The sequence below is a fragment of the Phoenix dactylifera genome, chromosome 16, assembly GCF_051530095.1.
Source record: "Phoenix dactylifera cultivar Ajwa chromosome 16, Ajwa_hap1_PhDact_Kaust_v1.1, whole genome shotgun sequence".
NCBI classification, from domain to species: domain Eukaryota; kingdom Viridiplantae; phylum Streptophyta; class Magnoliopsida; order Arecales; family Arecaceae; genus Phoenix; species Phoenix dactylifera.
In genome coordinates, this window is record NC_143205.1 from 23,496,996 (window position 1) to 23,520,384 (window position 23,389).

The 23,389-nt window shown below is 37.8% G+C and overlaps 2 protein-coding genes across 3 annotated transcripts; both read left to right on the plus strand.

Annotated features, from left to right (window-relative positions):
* Nucleotides 1-908: 908 nt before the first annotated feature.
* LOC103711896 (transcriptional corepressor LEUNIG_HOMOLOG-like) lies at nt 909-16,991 on the plus strand. 2 transcript variants are annotated; one of them, XM_039114993.3, is made up of 18 exons: nt 909-1,205; nt 1,518-1,621; nt 1,737-1,834; nt 3,951-4,060; nt 4,163-4,458; nt 4,563-4,638; nt 4,760-4,871; nt 6,751-6,800; nt 6,887-7,192; nt 9,268-9,345; nt 9,492-9,722; nt 9,813-9,954; nt 10,028-10,137; nt 12,211-12,360; nt 14,370-14,525; nt 14,623-14,739; nt 14,888-15,085; nt 16,468-16,991. In XM_039114993.3, exons 2-18 carry the CDS (start codon nt 1,590-1,592, stop codon nt 16,609-16,611), a joined length of 2,406 nt encoding a protein of 801 aa, XP_038970921.1. In that variant the 5' UTR covers nt 909-1,205; nt 1,518-1,589; the 3' UTR covers nt 16,612-16,991. The 2 variants fall into 2 exon arrangements, with proteins under 2 accessions (XP_038970921.1, XP_038970923.1); XM_039114995.3 differs by having other exon boundaries at nt 941-1,205; nt 9,289-9,345.
* A 3,289-nt stretch (nt 16,992-20,280) lies between these two features.
* LOC103711831 (uncharacterized) lies at nt 20,281-21,974 on the plus strand. Its single transcript, XM_008798123.6, has 3 exons — nt 20,281-20,520; nt 20,608-20,724; nt 21,659-21,974. Exons 1-3 carry the CDS (start codon nt 20,401-20,403, stop codon nt 21,845-21,847), a joined length of 426 nt encoding a protein of 141 aa, XP_008796345.1. The 5' UTR covers nt 20,281-20,400; the 3' UTR covers nt 21,848-21,974.
* The last annotated feature ends 1,415 nt before the right edge of the window (nt 21,975-23,389 follow it).

Sequence of the window (23,389 nt, forward strand, 5' to 3'; positions counted from 1 at the left end):
ACTTTTGGTGAGGGCCGGCGTTTGCGCCTGGCAAAGCGGTCAACCGGGTCGGATCGCCTCGGGTTGGCCCGGGCGTTCTCAATCTCCTGGTGGGTCTCACCGACTCAACCGTCCCGATCCCACGCTTCCGTCCCATCGCGAACGCGATGTTAAACGTGGATTACTTTATTTCGATCCTCGTCGCATATGTCCCCACCGCATCAAATCGCAGCCGTCGGATGGTACATCCGGCCTTCCGTTACAGCCAGACTGGCTCGACGTTAAAGCACCAGTGTGAAAGGAGTCCTGCGCCAGTCACAGCTAAGACGTCGAACCTCATACATCACACAGACTACAAACCCAACAAAAGAAAGCCACCTTGGCCCAATGATTACTGGCGCGCACGAAAATTAACTTGAAAATTTGGCTTCTCGTACGCGGCGCTCGATGATTGATTTGATTCAGTGTTTGGTCTTTGCCACAATATGTCAAAGTTATAATATCAGCGGCTAATTGATAGCTTCCAACGCGTGGCTTCCGAGCCTCCAGCTTCGGCGCCGAAGCAAGGTTTCGTTAACATGGACGTCCCAAGAAACGGAACCCCTCCGAACCGTCGTTCCGTTATAACACTGACAGACGCCGTCACGATGTCATCTGAAGAGCAGCAAAAATAAAAAATTGTTACTAAAATCACCATATAATAAATGAAGTGGTATTTATTAGTGTGAAAACTAAAATATGAAATTAACGACTGTCTAAGTAACGGATGTTAGCTAGAGGGCCCGCCAAGTTAGTAGAAAGCAACGGTTGGCTCTCAAGACGTTACGACGTTCGTCTGTTATCTTTGACGTAGTCTCTGTCCCGAGGCTCCGAAGGTTCTCGAAGCTGGAGGCTTGGTACTCAAGTGGGAGGGCCGAATTCCGAGCCAGAAAACTGGACCCCCATCTCCCTCGGTTTCTCTCTCCTCCGGGGCGGTGAGAAAACAGAGAGAGAAGGAGCGTCTCTCTACTAGCAAAAAAAAGGAGCGTCTCTCTCTCTCTCTCTCTCTCTCTCTCTCTCTGCGCTTGTCTCCTCTTCTGTTCAAGCTGTTCGTCCTCTCCAGGGGCTGTTTCTTCTTTCCCTTCTCTTCCCGATCCGGAATTCCGGCTTGGGTTTTTTCTCCAGGGTCAATTCTCTCCTTCTTTCTCGTTGGTGTTCTTGGTCTCGGAAGGAATCGCGGGTGAAAGGTAGGGATTTCGGGAATTTTGAAGCGTTTTGGAAACCAAGTTAGGTGTTTCGAACTCGATTTCATCGGGAAAATTTCGTCCGTTTCGCTTTAATTCGAAGTTAATTACTGCGTCGAAATTGGGGACGGGTTTGAAGATATCGCGATCAGGTCGCGAAAGATACCGAGATTGATAATGTAGACGGTGATCGTCTCGTGTCTGGTTGACCCGAGTGTTTATGTTGCAATTTAATTAGATTTTATTATCAATCTTTTACTTTCTTTTGAATCCTTGAGATTTTTTTCGAGTTTTCGTGTCCTGATTCTTTTGCAGCTTGGTGAAGAATGATGATGTAATGGAAGTGCAGTAACGCTTTTTGCCCTTGTGGTAGATCGGAGTAAAAATATGGCGCATAGTAACTGGGAAGCAGATAAGATGTTAGTATATAGTAATAGATATGTTTCTTGCTATTCTTTCTCTTTGATTTCATGGAGTTTTCGTAGTGGAGTTATTGCAATTCTAGTTCTTGATCTGTTTCCCATGTTTTCGTAGGCTTGATGTTTATATCTATGATTATCTGGTAAAACGGAATCTACAAACGACTGCAAAGGCCTTTATGGCCGAGGGAAAAGTTGCTGCTGATCCAGTAGGTAAGAGAGTTCCTATTTTTAGTTATGTTCTTGCTATTCCATGGAGTCCTATTCTTTTATTACTGAATAGGGAAAAAGAACGTTAGGATAGACGCACTTATCTTCCCGTCAATGGTCAGATTAGTTGTTTTTACATTCTCCTTTTGCTAATTATGGTAGGTTTCTGTATGTTGTTTTAATTTTTTAATTTAAATTTGTTATCATATAGCAAGTCTTTCTTTTCTGTTTCTTTTCTTCTTCTTTTTTCTTTTGATGTAAAAGATGGATTGGGACCATCATGCATTTCATTATGGTATTTGTGATGTGATGAACGGTCCGACCCTAAACAAATGAATATCCCCTCTAGATGGGAGTAGGTCCTCCTTAAAAAGTAATTCAGTCATGTCTGCTAGAGCTTGAAGAACTTCCAACGGACCAACATATTCAGGCCTAATGCGTTGTTGTATCATTGCAGATATTTCTCTTTCTAACCATACAGTTACTAGTACCCCTATTATGATACCAAATATAAGGGTAAATTTGGATACAAACATCCATATGAGTCCATAGATTTCTTTTATGGATTCAGTGTAGGAAAAGAATTGATAGCTTGTACTTTTGTTGTATCAATTATCATTTCAATGATCAACTTCTTTCATAATGATATCTGTATGAGCAACATCCAGAACAATGTCATGACTAAACATGCTCTAGGAGAAGAATGGTATTAACCACTATCGACAGGTAGGTTTCCCCTAATATGTGGAGCAAATCTATGGCTAACCTATAACATGAAAAGAAAGCGAATAATGACTAGCAACAAATAGGTATTTTCTCACTAAAGTATAAAGCAAATCTATGGCTATATGTATGGTTTGAAAATAAAGGGATTCCTTGCTAGTTGCAAATATTTTTCTTTCTGCCAACATCTAGATCAGTTCTTTGGCTAAAACTGCAGTATACATTGAAAGGTATTAACCACTAGCGATAAATATGTTTTTCCTTAACATTTGGAGCAAATCTATGGCTAAAGCTGCAGTAGGACAAGAAATGAATCATGTACCAGCGACAAATAGTTTCTTTTTTTGCTAACGCCCAGAATAATTTTATGACTAAAGGTGCCATATGAAGAGAAAGGGGGTTAATCACTAGCGACAAATAGTTCCTTTTCCCCCTAACATCCAGGGTAATTATATGTCTAGAGCTGCAGTTTGAAAGGAAAGAAATTAATCACAAGCGACAACTAGCTTTTATCTCTGCTAGCAACCAGAGGGATTCTATGACTAAAGCTACAGGATGGAAAATAAGGGATTAACCACAATCAACAAATTGTGTTTTTTCCTTTTTTTTAATTGGAGTTATTTATTATTTTGATTTGTCTTTAATTTGTCTTCCTTTAAGCATGAGATCCTTGCACATGTGTTAAACGCCCCTTTTTTGTCACATTTACTAAGCTACTAATGATGCATAACATTTATGCCACATGCTTATATTTTGTTTGGAAAAAAATTATTAACTTGGGTCCAAATTATTCATCCATGCAACTGTCATCTCTTCTTTTCTTATATGCGACCAACATGTGATTCTGAAGTTCTTGGTTCTGGTTCTTGATTTTCAAAATGTCTACATCTAGAGCAAATCTACAGCTGAAGCTTTATTATGAAAATAAAGCAATCAAACCCTGGTGACTAATTGGTTCCCCCTCCCTACCCCCAATCATTTATTATATGTATTTATTTATGTCATATTCTCTGTGTTTATCCATTAAAAATGAGGTACTGGCACTAATTGTTGCATGTGACGAATGTCCATGTTTGCCCCATATCTATGGATGTATAATATTATATGAGATCCATATGTTGTTTGGATAATCTTTACCAACTCGGTACCAAAATTTTAAGTTAATCCATCCTTGCAACAACCACCTGCTCTTCTCCTAAGTACACTCAACATGCAATTCTGATGTTTCTGGTTCCAGACATTTGATGTCGAAGTATAAATTGATTTTAATTCTCTGAGGCCCATGGTTTCACGTCTTCACAATTTTGTTTCAACATAATTTGTTTAAATTTGTTGATTTTGATGAGAAATTCTTATATCTGCATAGTGGCCATGTAACCTTTAACTTGACTGACAGCGATTGATGCTCCGGGAGGATTTCTTTTTGAATGGTGGTCTGTTTTTTGGGATATTTTCATTGCAAGGACTAATGAAAAGCATTCTGAAGTTGCTGTAGCTTATATAGAGGTGGGGCCTACGGAGACCTAACTTTTTCGTTATATTTCTTTTCTTCCTGTGATAGTAATGCAGTCTTTCCAACTAAAACTGTCTCCCCTTTTTGGCTGACAGGCACAACAAATCAAGGCAAGAGAGCACCAGCAACAGTTACAGATGCAGCAATTGCAACTCATGCAGCAGCGACATGCTCATATGCAGCGCGCTAATGCTAATCACCCTTCTCTTAGTGGTCCCATAAATGCAATAAGTTCTGACGGAGTTCTGGGTTCGTCAACTGCCAGTGTCTTAGCTGCAAAAATGTATGAAGAGCGATTAAAGAATCCGCACTCAATGGAGTCTGAGACGTCCCCTCAGCTTCTTGATGCTAGTAGAATGGGCCTTCTCAAGTCAGCAGCAAACCATCAAGGGTAATATCGTCTTTGTAAAACTATTTTCATTTAGGATACTGTAAAAATTAAGCACTATTCTTGTCTAGCTGGTTAAACATTCTATTGCTATTTAACTACAACAGGCAGCTAATGCAAGGTAATCCAGGCAATGTATCTGCAACGCTGCAGCAAATTCAGGCACGGACTCAACAGGCAACTGTAAGTGGTTGCTTTCTCTTTTTTCGTCATTTTCCCCTACTTTCATCTCTTCTAATGCTAAAACATATTGCAACATTGGCTGATTGTTGAATATTTCCTCTTATGTTTTTAACTATATCAGGACATTAAAAGTGAGGCTAACTTGGCTGTAGCTCAAAGATCTGTGCCAATGGATCCGTCCTCAATATATGGACAGGGTATTATCCAGTCAAAATCTGGATTAGGTGGGGCTGGTAAGTAAACAGATTGAGAATGAATCAGATCTATCTTTTAGCCTTCTTTTCTATTAAGGGGGTTGTTGCCTGTATTCTGTGTTCACAATGAAAAATATCAGTTGAAGAATTCATATTGTGTTATCTGAGTTGTCTAGAAAAATTTCACCTTAATATTTTTAAAAAATATGAAGAGCATACGCTACCACTTTAATATTTGTTGCCTTGCTAATATTGCCGAGATTTTGTGCTAACAAATCAGAAGATTATGTGTTTATTTGTTTATGCTATTGTAGCTTTTCCGAAGATACTTTTCCTCTAGGGCTCGTTTGGTTCGCGGGAAGCATTTTCCTTCCTAGGAATATGATTCCTGGGAAACAAATTCCTAGGAAGAGGATGCCTAGGAAAGTACTTTTGGCATGTTTGGATGACCATGGGAAAGTGACAAATTTCTAAGGTGCTTATGTTTGGTTGGCCATCCACTTTCCTAGGAAAGTTATATATAATTCCTATTATGCCCTTAATAAAAATTAGGTTTTTAATGCCTCTTTAATGCTTCTTTAATGCTGAAGGGACTTTTTGGGAAAAAGTAAAAATGGAGTGATTCCCGCCTCATGGGAAAGTAACTTTTCCATGTTTCTCATGGGAAAGACTTTCCCATGAAATGTGGGAATCACATTCCCATGGGAATACAACTTTCCCTTCTCTCTCCTTTGAAAACTCCAACCAAACAAGAGGCATCTCATTACTTTCCCGTTGACCACACTTTCCCCCCTTCTTTTCCCGCGAACCAAACGAGCCCCTAATGTTAAAACTGACAGTTGATGTAACCATTTGTCCATGTTTCTGTTCTGCCTATGCTTGATATTCTTTTATTGTCATATTTAGTTTTCTTATCTTTCTTTTGGCCTGATACAACTCTAAATTGCCTTATGGGGAAACAGGACTTTTAGATAAGCCTGGGGAATTCATTTCTCGTTTGCTCACGTTGAAGTTCGAACATCTATTGGCTCTTTAATATAAGCAGCCCTCTTTTGGGGCAAGAAAAGTGTGATACAGATTGTAGAATCAAGGGGATGACAATTCAGTTATTTGTATGGAGAATAACTTGTGAATCTTCCGTGCATGGTGGTTGTGATTTTTTTCCCTAATTTTTTAAAGTAAAAGTAAGGGGCTTGACAGTGCTTTTTTCCATAGATAGATATGGAAATTTAAATACAAAGTGAGATATCCTATAGATCGATGTGATTATGTCAATGTAAAGGTCAGTTAATGGAGGTGACATCAGTCTTACATGTACAGTTCTATTACTCAAGAATCGTTAATTAGATATTTGGACATGTCATCTTACTCCAGCTTTATAATGATTTCTTAACACCAAAGCAGCCTAAAATTGATATATGACCTAAAATTTCTATTCCTGTGCCGTGCTTAAACTTCAAGCTAATTTACAGTGTTAATTATGGTTGGTTTAAGGGAAAACTTGAAATCTGAAATTATTTAGTCCTGGTGGTCATTTTTTCGTTTTACCAGAAACACCTCTTTTTGTTTTTTATGTTGCTGACTACATATATTGTAGTCCATGCATGACATGGAAAAATATTGTCTATATTAAACTTATTTTTTTTAATCTGTCGTTGTCATTGGTTGTGGTAAATTCATCATGTAGAAGAGGATTCGAATGCAGGTTTGGGTGGTTTGGATGCTTATAATGCAAATTGTAACAAACAGATGACTCCACTGTTCAACCAATCCTTGCTTTTCTTCTTCTAATTTATATATTTCTTTGTCAAATATAGTTTTATTTAAGCGATGCAAAATTTTTTTGGAAGACTGTGGCATTTTCCTTGCCAAGTTCAAGCTTAACTCTGTTGATCCTGTTGATTGTTCATTTTTTCAGGATTGAACCAAGGTGTCAGTGGCCTTCCATTGAAGGGCTGGCCTTTAACTGTAAGCTTTATACAGAGAATTGCTTATCTTGCACAATTGGTTGGATAGACTTCATCTAACATTATGTTATTTTTTTTCCTGTTCAGGCGATTGACCAGCCACGTCCAAGTATAAGCCCACAAATGCAGAAGCCTTTTCTATCTACACCATCTCAGTTTCAGCTTATGTCACAGCAGCAACAACAACAATTGTTAGCACAAGTGCAAGCTCAAGGGAATCTTGGTAACTCGTCTAGCTATGGAGATTTGGATCCTAGAAGATTTAGGGCCTTACCTAGGGGTGGCTTGAATGCCAAAGATGGGCAACCTGCTGGAACTGATGGATCCATAGGTTCCCCAATTCAGTCAAACTCACCAAAGGTTAGACAGGATCAAGCTGAATATCTTATGAAGGTCAGTTTCTGTATGACTGCACCCTTAAAGATCCCTCTCTTCTCCTTTGTTTTTTCAATGTTAATCGCCTGATTATATATTACTTGTTGGAATTATCAATAGCTCATAATTTTAAGTACTTGTTCATCAGTGCGAATAGACAAACGATTTCATTATTGTATTTACTGGATAACTTCAGAGTTGACTTTAATTCATTACGCTGCAATGTACTAGTAGCTCTTTTGGTTATGCTTTTCTTTGAGTTTTTTCTAATTCCGATATCTTTATGCTTGTGCATATAATAATTCATAATGTTTCAATTCTGAAGTACCTATTGTCCTCGTCGATACACCCCGACAACAGAGGGTTTTCTCGTAATCTGTTGTACCTAGAAGAGAGAAGCAAGTCATGATCATGCTATTATTGGAAGATGTGACTGCATACTGTAAGATTGATGGCAATAACCAGTTCATTTATCCTGAAAGATGTCTCGGATTAAGTTAGAGAACAGATAATATTGTGTTTTCTCACAAAATAGTGTTTTCTCATCATTGAAGGTTTTCAACAAACATGATAACCAAGAAAGAGTTGTTGCTTATGTGGAAGAATGTGACTTTAATGCAAGTCTTAGTATATTATAATGCTTTAAGAGGTGGCTGCAGTCAAGGGCCTGTATAGCGCATATGCGGTATGCTAGCACTTAAACCGTTTGTTATATTTTGAGAATTTGAAAATAAATAAAATACATGAAGCTACCAACATTGATGACAATAACAACAGTTAGCACTCAACAGCTAATATCCTACACTAGTCAACATAAGAGTTGGCTGCATATGTGGCTATATAAGGCTTAGCGGACTGCATTTTTGGCCTATATTTGGCTTGGTTTCATATAATAACTGCAGTTAAGGAATATGGTTTGGCTAGGAGATCACATCAACATATTTGGCTGTAAATTGCCAATTTTGAAACCTAAGGATAGTAGAACTCACACTCCAATTGTAGAAATGAATTCTCATATAACTTTAAATCGCACATCCTTCTTATGGCCCCAGGACTGAATTCTTCATGTCACATTATCATATTTTTAGTATAGCTTTGATATTTGTTGATTAGGATATGGGGGTCTTTCAAGTTATGCAAAAGATATCGAATCAAATTCAAACTATATCTTGTCATTGTTACAATGAACTGTTCTTTGTGTGGGTTCATATTCTTCCACTCAATTGATGCTGACCACTATAAAGGGCTACTTATTAGATCAGGTAATGAGACCCATAATATGGGTTTTTAGTAACTTGTCCAACCTTTAACTGCTGCTAACACTTGCTGCTGGTTAAGTTCATTCTTAATGAATAGCAAAACATCAAAATGATATAGCAGATATGTTGCAAATTGTGATGTAAAAACTAGCTATACCAATAACCCAAGCACATAAGCATCAAATTTGGTTTCTGAAAGAACTAGCATCAAATTTGGTTTCTGAAAGAATGAAATTTCAACCAAAAGGCTGGTCAATTGAACCCTGCCCAAACCATATGAAATTTTGTGAAGTATATTTGGAACACAAGGGATCTCAGCTTTGACTGTTTTGTGGGTTAAGATGCACCTGTAGTCCCTTGGATGACCTCAGTGCCTCCCTAACCTCCAAGTAGTTATCACCCCAGGATCGAAGCCAATTGAGTGCACCTATGGAGGGGTATATCAATTTAATTTGCTATATAGCGGGAAGGCTCTCTCTCTTTCTCTCTCTCTCTCTCTCTCTCACACACACACACACACATACACACACACACACACACACACTCCCACACTCCCACACGTGCTCACACTCACATATCCTTGGCCTGGATGGTACCCTAAATAATGGGCTTGTTTGAGAACACTTACTGCTGCAATCATTTCCTTTGAAACATACTATCGAAATGCATGTTTTCCACCAGAAGTGTCATGCACTGCCTTCCATCCTGTGAAGTTTTTCTAGAAACTGATGGGTCTGAATGCTGGTTCTTATAGCCCTTCTATGATATCATGAGTGGTGTCAACATCCAGTTTTCTTAATAATTGCTTGCATCCATGATTCGATCTTAATGTAGTTGAAGGTGCCCCCGATGCAGCATTCCTCTGCTCCACAATCACAGGAACAATTCCAACAGCAACAGCAGTTACAACAGGTACTACAAAAGAATTCACTTTGCCAACTGCCCTCTGGGTAATTTATTATTTTTGTGCAATTACTGATTTTATCATTGACGAGAACTTAACTCTGAACCAAGTTTGTGGTTTTCAGTTCTGACAGTTGTTTATTAATAATATCCAGACTAATAGGAAAAGGAAACAGCCTTCTTCATCGGGAGCTGCAAATAGTACTGGAACAGGAAATACTGTGGGTCCTTCTCCCAACTCCCCGCCATCAACTCCATCAACCCATAATACTGGTGATGGAGTGGCAATGGCTGGAAATATACGTCATGTCAACAGTATGCCAAAAAGCTTGATGATGTATGGTACAGATGGAACAGGAGGTCTTGCGCCATCTTCAAATCAAATGGTATTCTCGTTAACTTTTCTTTCTCAATCTTTTTAATGTGGTGGAAAGAATTCCATGTGGCTTGATGTTGCTTGGTACATTAAATAACAGGATGATCTGGAGCCTTTTGGGGATGTTGGTTCTTTGGATGACAATGTAGAATCGTTTTTATCGCATGATGATGGAGATGCCAGAGATATATTTGCAGCACTCAAAAAAAGTCCTGCAGAGCCCAACCCAGGGTCTTCAAAGGGTAATTATGGTACTTGTATTCAGCTAAAAATTTGTGCAGAAAGACCATAAACATGGGTGCACTTTCTGTCTAGGTTTCACATTCACGGAGGTTAGCTCTATCCGCACAAGCAACAGCAAAGTTGTTTGCTGCCACTTTTCTTCAGATGGGAAGTTGTTGGCCAGTGCTGGACATGAAAAGAAGGTACTGTATATGGCTTTTGTAATGATGTTTCTACAAGTGTCATGTTTTGACATGAGTATCACCATCAGAAAATGCTTAAATCGTAGCTTTCATCTTGGATGATTTATCAGTTTGTATTGGTTATGGAAGCCCTCTGCTGCGATATATGTCTGCGTATCCATCCACCCATCCATTCATACATACATATAACATACATATATATAGATGTATAATATAGATAAATAGATTTTTCTCTAACTTACTGTCTTGGAAGATGCTGAGATTTTGGCTGGTACAGTGGGTATATCAGAACTGCGCATACAATCTCTAACCTTATTATCTTGTCAGATCCAGAGATTTCACTGGTGCATTGTTGGTATATCAAGCGAAACTTCCAAGTATTTCCTTTACTATCTTGAATAAGTTTTGTGATTAATCTTGGTTTTATTATATTGGCCAAGATTTTGATATCTTGATTCCAATATATCAGCTGCAATTTCATAATATAGAGGCGGTTTTTTTAAATTTCTTCCCATATCGGCTGACATGAACTGAGGTCATGGTTCACCTAAGCATTAATCACACTCTCAGATGGCACCTCCCTGGGGGTGCATGCGCACATGCACACTCAAGATCTCTAACCATATTATCTTGGCAGATCCTGAGATTTTGGCTGGTAAAGATGTCGATTTGTCAAGATAAACTTTCCAATCTTTTACTATCCTGAATAAGTTTTGTGATTAAGAAATATCAAAAACCATATCTTGATACAGTTAATTAATCTTGGTTTTATTTATATTGGCCTAGCTTTTGATTTCTTGATTCCAATATACTAGCTGCAATTTTCACAATATTGAGGTGGCTTTTTAAACTTCCCTTTCCATCTCGTCGAAGATGAACTGAGATATTGGTTCACCCAAGCATTAGTCACCTTCCCAAATAGCCAATGTTTCATGGTTTAATAACTTTGGCCTACACTTAAGACTCCAAAATAATTGGTAACAAATAAAAGGAAGAATTAAAATGATTTATCACCATAAAGGTTGTACTAGTATCATAATATTTAGTGTTAACTATTGAAGGGTGTATTTAAATGGAATGTACTATGTTTAAGTTACACGTGCACACAAAAGATCTGTAACCTTATTATCTTGGCAGATCCTGAGATTTTGACTGGTATAGATGTTGACTTGTCAAACAAAACTTTCCAGTGTTTTACTATCCTGAATAAGTTTTGTGATTAAGAAATATCAAAAACAATATTTTTATACAGTAATTAATCTTGGTTTTATTATATTGGCCTAGCTTTTGATTTCTTGATTCCAATACATCAGCTGCGATTTTCATAATATCGAGGAGGCCCTTTTAAATTTCCCCACCCTTCTCGGCCAAGATGAACTGAGATCTTGGTTCACCCAAGCATTAGTCACCTTCCCAAATAGCCAATATTTCATGGTTTAATAACTTTAACCTATATTTAAGATTTCAAAATAGTTGGTAATAAGGTTTGCCATATCGGTACTGGATCCTGTACCGTTACTATCCTATTATAGTGTCGGTATGTGGTATGGTACGAGATGGCAAAACGTACCGAGTGTCGGTATGGTATGAGATTGTGTACCGGTTTGATACTAGTATAGTACGGTACATCACCGGTATGGCAAGCCTTGGTTGGTAACAAAAAAATAGAAGAATTAAAATGATTTATCATCATAAAGGTTGTATTAGTATCATAATATTTAGTAGGTAGTGTTAACCGTGATTTGAAACTTGAACAGATGGGTTATTTAAATGGAATGTACCATGTTCTGATTGTAAGATATGTAAGGGCATTATGGGAAGAGAAATGGGATACTTTTGGCTCTTTGATTGGCAGTATAAATAAATCATTTTTGTTACATATTTATAATGACAAGCAGTAATATGATAGAAGAGACTTTGTGTCCGGATGTAAAAGTTTTCTATTCTCACAGGTTTTCATGATTTTGTTGGCATGCATGTCTCAGATAATGATGGACCCGCCTGTTGCCTAGCTTTCTTCAGTACTAATCTGGTACGTTTTGGTTTTCTTATCAATGTGCATTTTATGTGCAGGTTATTCTCTGGAACATGGATACCCTTCAGACTGAGAGCACTCCTGAAGAACACACTCAAATTATTACAGATGTTCGTTTTAGGCCAAACTCAACTCAGCTGGCAACATCTTCTTTTGATGGCACAGTGCGACTGTGGAATGCAGCAGATGTAAACTTTTGCAACTTTAAAAGAAACACATTTAATAATCAAGTGTTCCTTTTTCTTATAATTGCATTTTTTTTCTCTTCTTTTTCTCTTTTTCTAATGCATAGAAGCCAACCTGCTTAATATGTCTTTTCTCACATACTTTACAAACTGCTGCTATTGACTTGTTTTATTTGTAGATATAACTTTTGGTTCTCTAATGCGAGCAATAGGCTAATAGTCCTAGTTGTCTTACAAAATTCACTTTTGTCTCCTGTTTCTTCTAATTATTTAGTGTATATGTGCAGTAATCAAACTGTTTTGGTTGGTTTTACTCACCATAATCATGCAGCCTTAGTAGGTTGTGATGTCAATATACCATCTCAAGAGTTCTTTTTCTTTTCGGAGCAAGAATTTACTATATCTCAAGCATTTGCCAGATATCACTAGCCAGGATATTGAGGTCTGTTTCATTACTAAAGCTTAAAAAATGTTGAAAGTATACGGGCATCTAAATATTGGAAGATTTTTAGGGAAAACGAGCTAATAAAGAAGCTATCAGACTAATATGTATGAATAGCATAGAAGATTCTTTCCTAGCCAAGATGTCACTATAATTTTGGCTTTCCAAATGCTGGACTGATGAATTTCTTTCCAAATGCTGGACTGCTGTACTCTCTCTTCCCCACCCTCTCCCTCCCTTTCTCCCTCCCTCTCCCTTTCTCCCTCCCTCTATATATTTCTGTGGTTGATACAAAATCAATCTGTACAGATTTTGGGAAGAACGGTGAGAAGAACTGGTTCCATTATTTTGTAAGATGATAGATAATATTGTCAGTTGAAAAAGAGACAAATGTACTAATGTGTTTATGCATGATTATAAATCAGGCATCAAAGTTATCAGAGTGATTTGGACAATACATTTCCTTCAATACTTAAAGCTAATAATAATTATGAAGCCTTCTAGTGCAAAAAAAATCAAGGGTGCACAGAAGATCTACAATTTTTTTTTAAAAGACTTTCTAAATCTGGAAACATGATGTGCACACTTTATTTATGAGCACATTATAGATTATAGAGGCTTAAGTTAAGCTGATAATAATTCTGAAGCCTTCCAGTGAAAAAAAAAACCAAGGGTGCATCGAAGATCTGCCCATACTTTTTGTTAAAAAATAGACTTTTGAAATCTGGAAATATGATGTGCAGACTTTGTTTAACAGCATATTAAAGAGGCTGAGTTAGGCAAGTATCAAATTTACGGATCCATTGAACAGAATACTTCTATGAACAGGCTGATTTGCAAGATGGTTCATAGGCTGGTTGCCCTAATGGACATGATGTAGGATACAAACATGGATACTTGTTATCATTGTTTGAATTACTTAAATTTGTGTACAAAAAGTCTTTCAGTGAGACCATTGTGTTGATGTTGTTTAAGAACTTTAATCACTAATTTGTCGTGTTAAAATAATTACATTTTTAACTTAAATTAGTCTTATTCACTTCTCGTTTCCCTTTCTCAACTACAAACTTAAATTCTCTTCTTGAATCTTGCTAATGTGGATTTGATTCTTTAGGTGCTTTGTTTTGAACAGATTGTGGCAAATAAAGTTTTTTAAGAATGCCATTATCATGACCAACTGGTCAATTTTGTTTTCTCATTGATTATATTTTATTGAGCTATAATTGTTTCTTCCATCCTTCTACTGAATCTAATCAACAATCTGTCTATGTCTGCCTGCTGGGTAAATCTTGATCAAATAACTACATTGAAACCCAAACTTTATTTACTGGTAGACTGGTACCTTGTGCTTCCAGCTATGAAGTTCTGAGGGTTTTTTCGAGCTGATAATTTTTTTCTACACTATGTCATAGTAGAGATCTTAATGTTTTGATATCTGTAGATAGATAATTGGAAGTTTTATTTAAAATATGGCTTATGACTTTCTCTGCTAGTTTGAAAAATGCATGTTGAGTATCCCACTGTGATAAATGAGCTGCTTTATAATGCAATTTTCTGGCCTCTTTTGCAGCCTAGCTATTGTTTGAATGTATTCACTGGGCACAACGCCCAAGTGACATCTCTAGATTTTCATCCAAAGAAGACAGATATCTTCTGCTCTTGCGATGGTAATGGTGAAATTCGATACTGGAGTGCCAACCAGTTTTCATTGTCACGTGTTTCTAAGGTCTGATTTTGTGATTATGCTTTCATTTGTTTACCTTTAGTTGTAGTTGAGTATGCTCATTTCTTTAACATCTAATTCTATATTGTTGGTCAAACAGGGTGGTACAGTACAAGTTAGGTTTCAGCCTAACATTGGCCAGTATTTAGCAGCAGCAGCGGAAAATGTGGTGTCCATTTTTGATGTTGAGACAGACAGAAAGACATACACATTGCAGGTCTTTCAATATAGATCAATAATGTCTATAACAAGATTTTTCTTTTTTCTTAAAAAATTGAAATAACCAAGTGGGTTAATTAAACTTTTTCTATTCAATGAAATTCACAATTCATTTTCGTAAATCCCCTTCTGTTTTATATTCTCAGGGCCATACCAAGGAGGTGCAATCTATTTGCTGGGACAATAGTGGGGAATACCTAGCATGTGTTAGTCAGGATTGTGTAAAGGTGTGGTCGTTATCAAGGGGAGACTTCATTCACGAACTAAGCTCCAATGGAAACAAGTTTCATTCGTGCGTTTTTCATCCAAACTATACTAACCTTTTGGTTATTGGAGGGTATCAGGTAAGTGTGATTTATTTCCAACTGCATTGACAAAAATAAGGTGATATACACCCAATATCTATAATTGCCATCTATTAATAAATTAACCATGATAGGAGCATTGTATAGTGTACTTTTAACTGCTTTAAGTGTAGCTTTGGCTGCTCCACCATGCTCTGCTTATGCATGACAACCTTAGGACTTACTGCCAACTTAAAGAAACTAGGGCCCATTTATTTTTTTTCTCATGTTAAAATTTGATCTGATCTTTTGTCCTTCCAAATCCATCTTTGTATAATTGGTATGGAAGTGTTGGATAATATTTATTATAAAAAAGACTATTCATTCTATTTGGTGCTTTGAATATCTGGATATGTTGAAAATTGCTTATCTTGTTCATTATGAACCTAGGCTGTGCTTGGATGTTGAATAGCTAAACACCCCTTGAATAGATTTAACCACGAATATCCATCCCCAACCGGCTAACCAATGAATTAAGGGTGTGTTTGGTTTGCGACGGAATCGGAATTGGAATGGAATCAGAATGGCTATATTCTCCGATACATTTGGTTCGTGATTGGAATTGAAATTGGAATGAGAATGGGATTTAAATACTCAGAGAGAGATGGGATCGGAGCATTCCCATTCCTCCCTAGAATCAGAATTGGAATGGAAATCATTCCAACCAAACGGTTGGAAAGAGAGTCACTCATTCCCATTCTCATTCTAGAGCTCAACTCCTCTAAAACAAACATGCCCTCTAAGGCCATTCGCAGCTTGGTTGGTGCTCCTATGGTTAGTAGGATAAAGTTGTGAAAAAAAGTGAACTGTAAAGAGGGAGAGAGAGAGAGAGATTTGAGTGGTTAACTTTATTTCACCCTCATCCCTGAAATAAAGTTAGCTAGGTTGGGGACTTTTTTGAGTCTGACCGAATATCCACCACCTTTTTGGATGGTCCTTGGCTGGTTAAACAACTCTCCCTTAACCAGCACTTTACGTGCATCTAAACAGAGTCTATGATGTTATGGACATATGTGCTCTGCTAGCACGTGCAGATATTCATGTTACATTTTGCTACACTGCTAGCCTTGAACATGATCTTTAAAGTGGAAGAAGCTACATCCTTCTTTATGTTTGCTGTTATCCACTACCATGACATCTTGCTTTCTCATCTAGAACACTAAGCAAAATCAAGGTGGCCCATGAAGCAGCTCAGCTTTGTTTTCCTTTTCTTCCCCTTGCTCTTCATTGTTTAGGTCTACCTGCCATACTTGGCAAAAAATTTTAGTCATTTTTGTGATTTCTTTTTTGCTGGCTGGCGGTACAAACTCTGTTTGGATTTTTTATTTGATTGTGTATGTGCTTTTGCTAATTTTAATTCTTTATTCTTTCAATTCTTGCAGTCATTGGAGCTGTGGAATGTGATAGAGAACCAAACCATGACGGTCCAGGCACATGAAGGTCTGATAGCGGCATTGGCACAGTCACAAGCTACTGGAATGGTGGCCTCTGCTAGCCATGACAAGTCTGTTAAGTTGTGGAAGTAAGCATGGATCCTTGCAGTGTTGCTGACAGCGTTGTCTCACAAAATTTCAGGTTAAAATAAACGAAGAAGTAATGTCCTCTAAATTTTGTTGGTTGGTTGTTTGAAAGCAATAAAAAGTAGAGGGAGGTGATTGGATAGTTTTGGAGGGGTATATGTGTGTGAAAGGATGGGTTGTCATGCTTTGATGGCTAGGACTGGTACACTGGAGGAGGGTTGTAGTTTGTTTTTTCACTTTTTTCGTTAAATTATAAACAATATAATTTGGTGTTGATTTGGAGAAATAGTGCAGTCTCATGAGGGGGATGGATGTATTTTGACTTGTTTATGCAAATCATCTCTTAGCAGCAGGAACTTGACAATAAATGATTTGTAGTTGCGTTCCTTGACACTGTCCGTGGATGAGGAATTGTGGACTGAAAAATGCCATAGTTCATGGAAATGAAATGTGCCATGATATTTTTCAGCAAAATGAATGGTGATAAGAAGTATTAAAAGTCGAATCTATTCTAAATTCTCCTTCAAAAAGAAGCTGGAGGAAACACAAAAGGAGCAAAAGGTGCGCAGGGGTTTCATCAAGTGCGATGCCCCGGTATGGGCCCTTCCTGGTTGACTTTCACATTCTTTTTCTTTTAAACTGACTTTCAGAAAATGTTCTTTTTAGAAGTGAGTATTTTATTTGGTTTTTTGTGTAATGGTTGCCTAAAGTGACTCTCATGGTTTTGGGTGTTTGGTTGTATAATATAGGAAGTTATCTCCAATCATTTTGTGTTTGGTTGGTTTGAAAGTTGGTAACATAGCCACCGTAAAATAGATGGTGAGATTTGTCTCCTTTGCTTGAATTAGTTGTATTATCTCCCTTTTTACTAATATATGTATATATAAATGGAGTATGTATTAATAGTTGAATATGTGGTTGTCATAATGTTGTCATCTATCTTCATAATACTTTGATAATATTAATGTATTTCTTAATACAGGACCTCAGGACATCAGGACTTGCTTGACCTCAACCTGACTTGGCTTTGTGTTGGGGTTTTAATGTAGGACCAAAATCTGACCCAATAGATGGTCAAGTTGGATTCGTTGAATATTTTTTAGACCAAGCAGGTCGTTCGGGCCGGATAGGGTCAAAGACTCCGACATATATTCAGAAAAAAAAAAAGAAGATAAAATAGAATACCAAATAAGAAAAATAGTTCTAGAGAAACCTTAATTATATTATATGTAATACTTATTGATATTGAAAAGAACGCAAAGATATGTATCATATAGATATAAAAGTGGCAAAGACTTCAACTTTCTTGCTTAGAAAGAAGAGAAGAAACAACTAGACATCAAGAAAAGAGAGAACGAAGAAACAAACCCATTAAAAACACTTACATGGTTCTTTAGGGTTTGGTGCATATCCATTGGGCATGACATCAAGCAAAAAAAAAAAAAAAAATTTTGATGTAATATACCACCCAAGATGATGTACAAAGCGAGTGAAAAATGAAAATGCAAGAATGCTCACCTTGATGAAAAATTACAGTGGTCTTAATTAAAGAAGAGAATGGAAATAGATTAAGAAGCTTGAAGAGAAAAAGTAGGTATACGCAAGTTTGGGAATAGTAGACGTGGTAAAGACGAAGAACTTCAGGTCGAAAAGTAGTAGTAGGCGTTGGAGAAGCGATATTGGGCAGATGTGGATGGAGGCAAAGCGCCAAGGATGGCAAGGTTCAGTATAGCGGACGACAAAGCGGAGCGAGTGGTGATCGTTGCTATCATGCTCGGCTACTTCTTTGGCCATTTCTTGAGCCGTTGATCTTTCACTAGAGAGCTCCTTCTTGGATTGCAAGGAGCTAGAACAATGTGGAGGAGATTTACATGAAGGCAGCCGATGCAATCAGATAGTTGGATTGAGGTGAAAGAATGACGGATTTCAAGGATGCTGGAGATATTGGGAAATGGGAGAGAGAACTAGAGACCTCAGGAGTCGAAACTTGGGGGTGGGTAGTGATGGCGAGACCGACTCACTTACCCCTTTTCTATTTCATGGATAAATGGGTCAAATGGGTTTGGGTCGCATCGGGTCGAATAACTGATAGGAGACCCAACTTAGGTCCACATAATGTATATAGTGCGTCAGGCGAGGCCGGATCAAAGTTTAGAAAATCCAGACCCAACTCGAAATTTAGAATGAGTGTAATTTTTGAACCTGATTCAGCCCTACGAGTCCTCAAAAACCGGCTGGATTGAGTATAAATAGGTTGGGTTGGGTCTCAGGTCAACCCGACCACTGCAACACTATTTGTGTTAATCATTGCTTCTAAGTATCTTGCTAGCGAAAAAAAGGGCTTGATAGACATGATTATTAGGCACTGTTATGTTAGGGCAGTAATCTAATTTTTAGTGAATAATGCAGTAAATATTGATGTTTCAAACATTTATAAGCTATCCGTAGAAAAGATTCATGTTAAATTATGGCAAGATCGTCCCCAAAAAATTTGTTATATGATCTGTAAATGAGTTAACCACCTAACGAGTTTATAAACCTATATATTCTAATAAGAAAAATTTTTAGCTGCAAGATAGATTGTACAGAATTTGGCAACTAATGTTGTTACTTAGCTCCTAAATGAGAGTTTTCTTAAACTTATTTAAATACTTGACATAAATCAAGATATATGATCCTCAAGGTAGTATCTTAATAAGTTAGAGGATATAACATTATAAACAACACAAAGAGTTTGTTGGGCAAAGTGAAATATTTGGAAAAGGAGGAGAGCAATAATTTTTTTTTAGAAAACCCATATATCCTAAGCTTTTTACTTATTTGAGAGGCTTTTTTTTTCTCTTTCCCCTTTTAGAGGGAGAGATGCAAATTGAGTAGCCCAATAGCCAAGCTTTACATTGTTCCAGCTAGGTTGTGATGGTGGCTTTACATAGAAAATGTTGGATATCTTTGGCTCAAGCCCATCCCATATTATATTTTTATCTCTTAAGAGGTGAAGACATCTACTCCTCCCAGATCTAAAATCAATTATCAAGTATTCAGATCGAAAATTTGCACAGTTGATCAGGATTTATATAACTGAAAATTATCTAACAATCAAAAACATATGCCTTTGGTGGTCTCCAACCTATACATCACGTAGACACAAAAATATATTATTTCCATGTTGTTAGTATACTAAAGTGTATGATGAAGCTTTTATATTGAGAATTCACTTTATTGAGCATGATCTACAATGCTAAAACATGTATAGATTGAAATTAATAGTGTTTAATGCTTAAATTATAGCATTTCCATTGTACATTCTTAGATGCACTTAATGCATAGGTTAGAGAGCACTAAAACATATGATTTTTGGTATTTAGATATTTTTAGTAGTATATATGGACTGCGCTTGTCTCAAAAGAAGAATGCAATTTATCTTTCTCATGTTAAAAATTGATGGTCCGTCGTCCAAATCGAAAATCCATGTTTAATCTTAGATATATAAATCTCTCTGTGGTAATAATTTCATGTTGGGAAAATATTGGAGAAACAAAAATAAATTTTTTGAGGATGAAAAAAATAGTTAAAAGGGAGCAGGTCAAGGAAGAAGCAACTGCAAATAACTAACTCAAGCGGGAATAATGGATCCCCACAAACGGAAATCCAAAACCTATGCCCCATGCACAACGTGGCAGACAGCAGAATGCTTACGGACACCTATATATATGGTGGTGAAAATGGCGCCCTTGGAAGCAGCTAACATCTTACAACACCAAGACCAGAGAGCAGGAAGAAGAAGAAGCAGCTAAGATGGCAAGCATGACCTTCACCGGTGCCCTTCCCAAGTTTCTCCATGTCAGCCCAGCCATGGTCCGACGAAACCCGTGCTCGAGGGTCCTCGTCACTGCTGCTACTCCAAAACCTTCTCAGGTGACCCTCATTGGCTTCCGGTGGATATATAGAATTAGCGAATCCCAAGTTTTATGATTCATCAATCAATGGTTTCTGTTTTGGTAGGAGGGCATGGCGGGTGACGCTCGGAAATCCGTCGATGAGGCGGCTGGGGAAGTGGCAGGAGAGGTGAAGAAGTCTGCTGACAAGACGAGGGGGGTGGCAAGTGCGGCTGCCGGTCAGGTAATTTTTACAAGTGTTTATGGTTTCAAGTTGTAAGCATAGCTTGCGCGGTTTGCCGAGATCGCATGCACAATTTTAGTATATCAGCTTAGGATAATCTCAAAAAATTATGAGATCGAATTGTCATATTCAAATTTAGTATCCCAATCATATCACGAGATTTTGCTATTGCATTATACTATATCCGGTCTCTAGTATTTTTTTCTGTAATCATTAAATTTTTTTGTTATATTCTATCATATTTGGTTCTCTGAGCCTGTGGGCTCAACTTGTATCCAAAGCACACCAGTGCTACAATCCCATTTCGAACACAAATTTTTCAAGAACCTCGGAGAAATTTCCAAAAAATTACATCTTTATGCAAGATCTTGCTAGGCACACTAATTAATTAAACTGCTTTCGCTCCCCAACGTAAATGTGATGTCATGTCATGTTCTGGGATATAAGAAGAGGGATGGAAAGGCATTAGCTAAAATATGGAGATGGAGGCCATCAGATACAATAGAAAAAGCTTGCAATGTTTTCTATTATTATTATTTTCCATTTTATTTTACCTTTTTTGTGCTTGTGTGTGTGTATTAGTTTGCAATGACATCGACTACTGTCGCCTTCAGCAGGATAAAAATTAAGCAACTCATAAAGCTGATCATAGGAACTTGGAACAAGACTTGTGCATGTAGTTTAAAGAATGCAGGTTGGCTTCTTTGTGCATTGCCTAAGCATAACGTGACCCAAGAAATGGTCCCAATATTGCAATATCTCAGAAAGAGTTAAATGGGGCCATTGGAGACTACGTTAAATAGGGGGCATATAGGTTGTTATGACTTTCCTTTCTCCTTTGTCCAAGTTCTACCAAAATGTCACCTCTAGGTCAAAAGTAAACTTCATGCTCACCAACCAAAAAAATACAAACACTAATGGCCTGGCTTGGCAGGTGGCTGACACGACCCAAGATCTCAGCGTTAAGGCACAGCAATTGGCCCAGGATGCATGGGGGTCCGCTAAAGAAACCGCCCAGAAAGTAAAGGACGCAGTGGTTGGCAAGGCTGAAGACGCAAAGGAAAACATCAAAGACAATGCCGAGGCTGTCAAACGTGCCATGGACACAAAGAACAACCGCTAATTTCCACCACCTCATCAGCATTTCCATCTCGTCCTTGCAGTTAATTTGTTCTGATCATTTGCCTTGTTAATTAACATTGCTATTACAGCGTCTCCTTCAAAGGGAGGAGCATATGTAAATAAAGATCCATGCATCTATGAATCTCAATCTTAAAGGAGGTATCCAGCTTATTGAGTTTTTCCTTTCCCTCCCTCTCAATTAAAATCTAGAGTGTTGGCATGAGATGTATGCGTTCAGCAGCAGAGTTCGCATGAAAGAAGCCTCAAGGCAAAAACTGGCAAAATGATCAAGTCCCTTGTCATTCTCTTAGGTTCAGCCATTATCTATTGATCTTTGAGAAAGAGCAGAGAACTTCCCATCAGGCTTTTCATTTGTTGAGAGCTATCGTATTACAAGCATGCATGCATGCAAAGGGCACCTTATCCTTTGATTAGTGCATGTATGGACAGTTAATTAAGATCGGTTAGACGTAAATATAATCCCCATGCCTCATGGTCTCCAAAGTTTCACCTTCCGGCCGCTTGACTCCCCACACCATGCAAGCACTGTGCTACCAGTTAAGCTATGTAATTTGCCAATTGCTCAAAATTAAAAAGGTTGGTGAAGGTTTGGATGAGCCAGAAATACGACCTATAGCAAAATAAATAATCAAGCAGAACTACTAGAAGGTGCATCTAAATTAACTATAGGGTGGTTGATATTTGAAAACCTATAACACTAATCGGCACTTTAGTTAGTTCTTTATATTTTTTGAAGATATAACTGGTGATTGTGATATGGGCAACAACTTGTTCTCTATTGCTCCAAGTATGAAGGTTTTAGATTAAAAAGGACTAGGGATGGAGCTAATATTGCGAGCTTCCAACAACCGGTAGAGCTAACTGAAACCTCTTGAAGAGAATTTTTCCATGCAGTGGCCCAGATCAGCTCTCCTGTATCTGTCCACAGGTCTCATGCTCGCCAACTTTTCTTGTCCGACCCAACTGAGAAGACTTGAAATCAGCCATTGGAATTGCTTTTAGCGAAGGTCCGTCATGCATGCTTCATCTCGTGGGCCCATCTGCAAGTTTTGGTTCGTGTCAAGCCTCCATTTGCTGTAGTATGCGTCTCGCTGCAGCTGATCTGATCTGCAGCACAGCAAACAAACTTCGGAGCTGGTCAGAAGATGTCTTTGTCACTCGAGGGCAGTTGCAAGATTTTGTTGAAATCCTGGATTTAGATATTGTGTTCTGTGCGTTTACTTTCGGATTTGTATTTTGACTTCATTGGTGTTAGTTATCTTCTTTAAATTCCTTCTGACCCTAATATGGCACCCATGTTTGTGTAGAGCCTAATATGGCCATTTGTATTTTGACTTCATCGGTGTTAGTTATCTTCTTTAAATTCCTTCTGACTCTATGGAAAAACTAGCCATGTTTGGGTAGAACCTAATATGGTCGTTTTCCCAGCAATGCTTGGTTGACTTAGAGGGATTAATGAACGTTGGCAAGCCACTTAGTAGGTGGAAGATGGTATTTTTCTATCAAATAATTTAAGAACTCA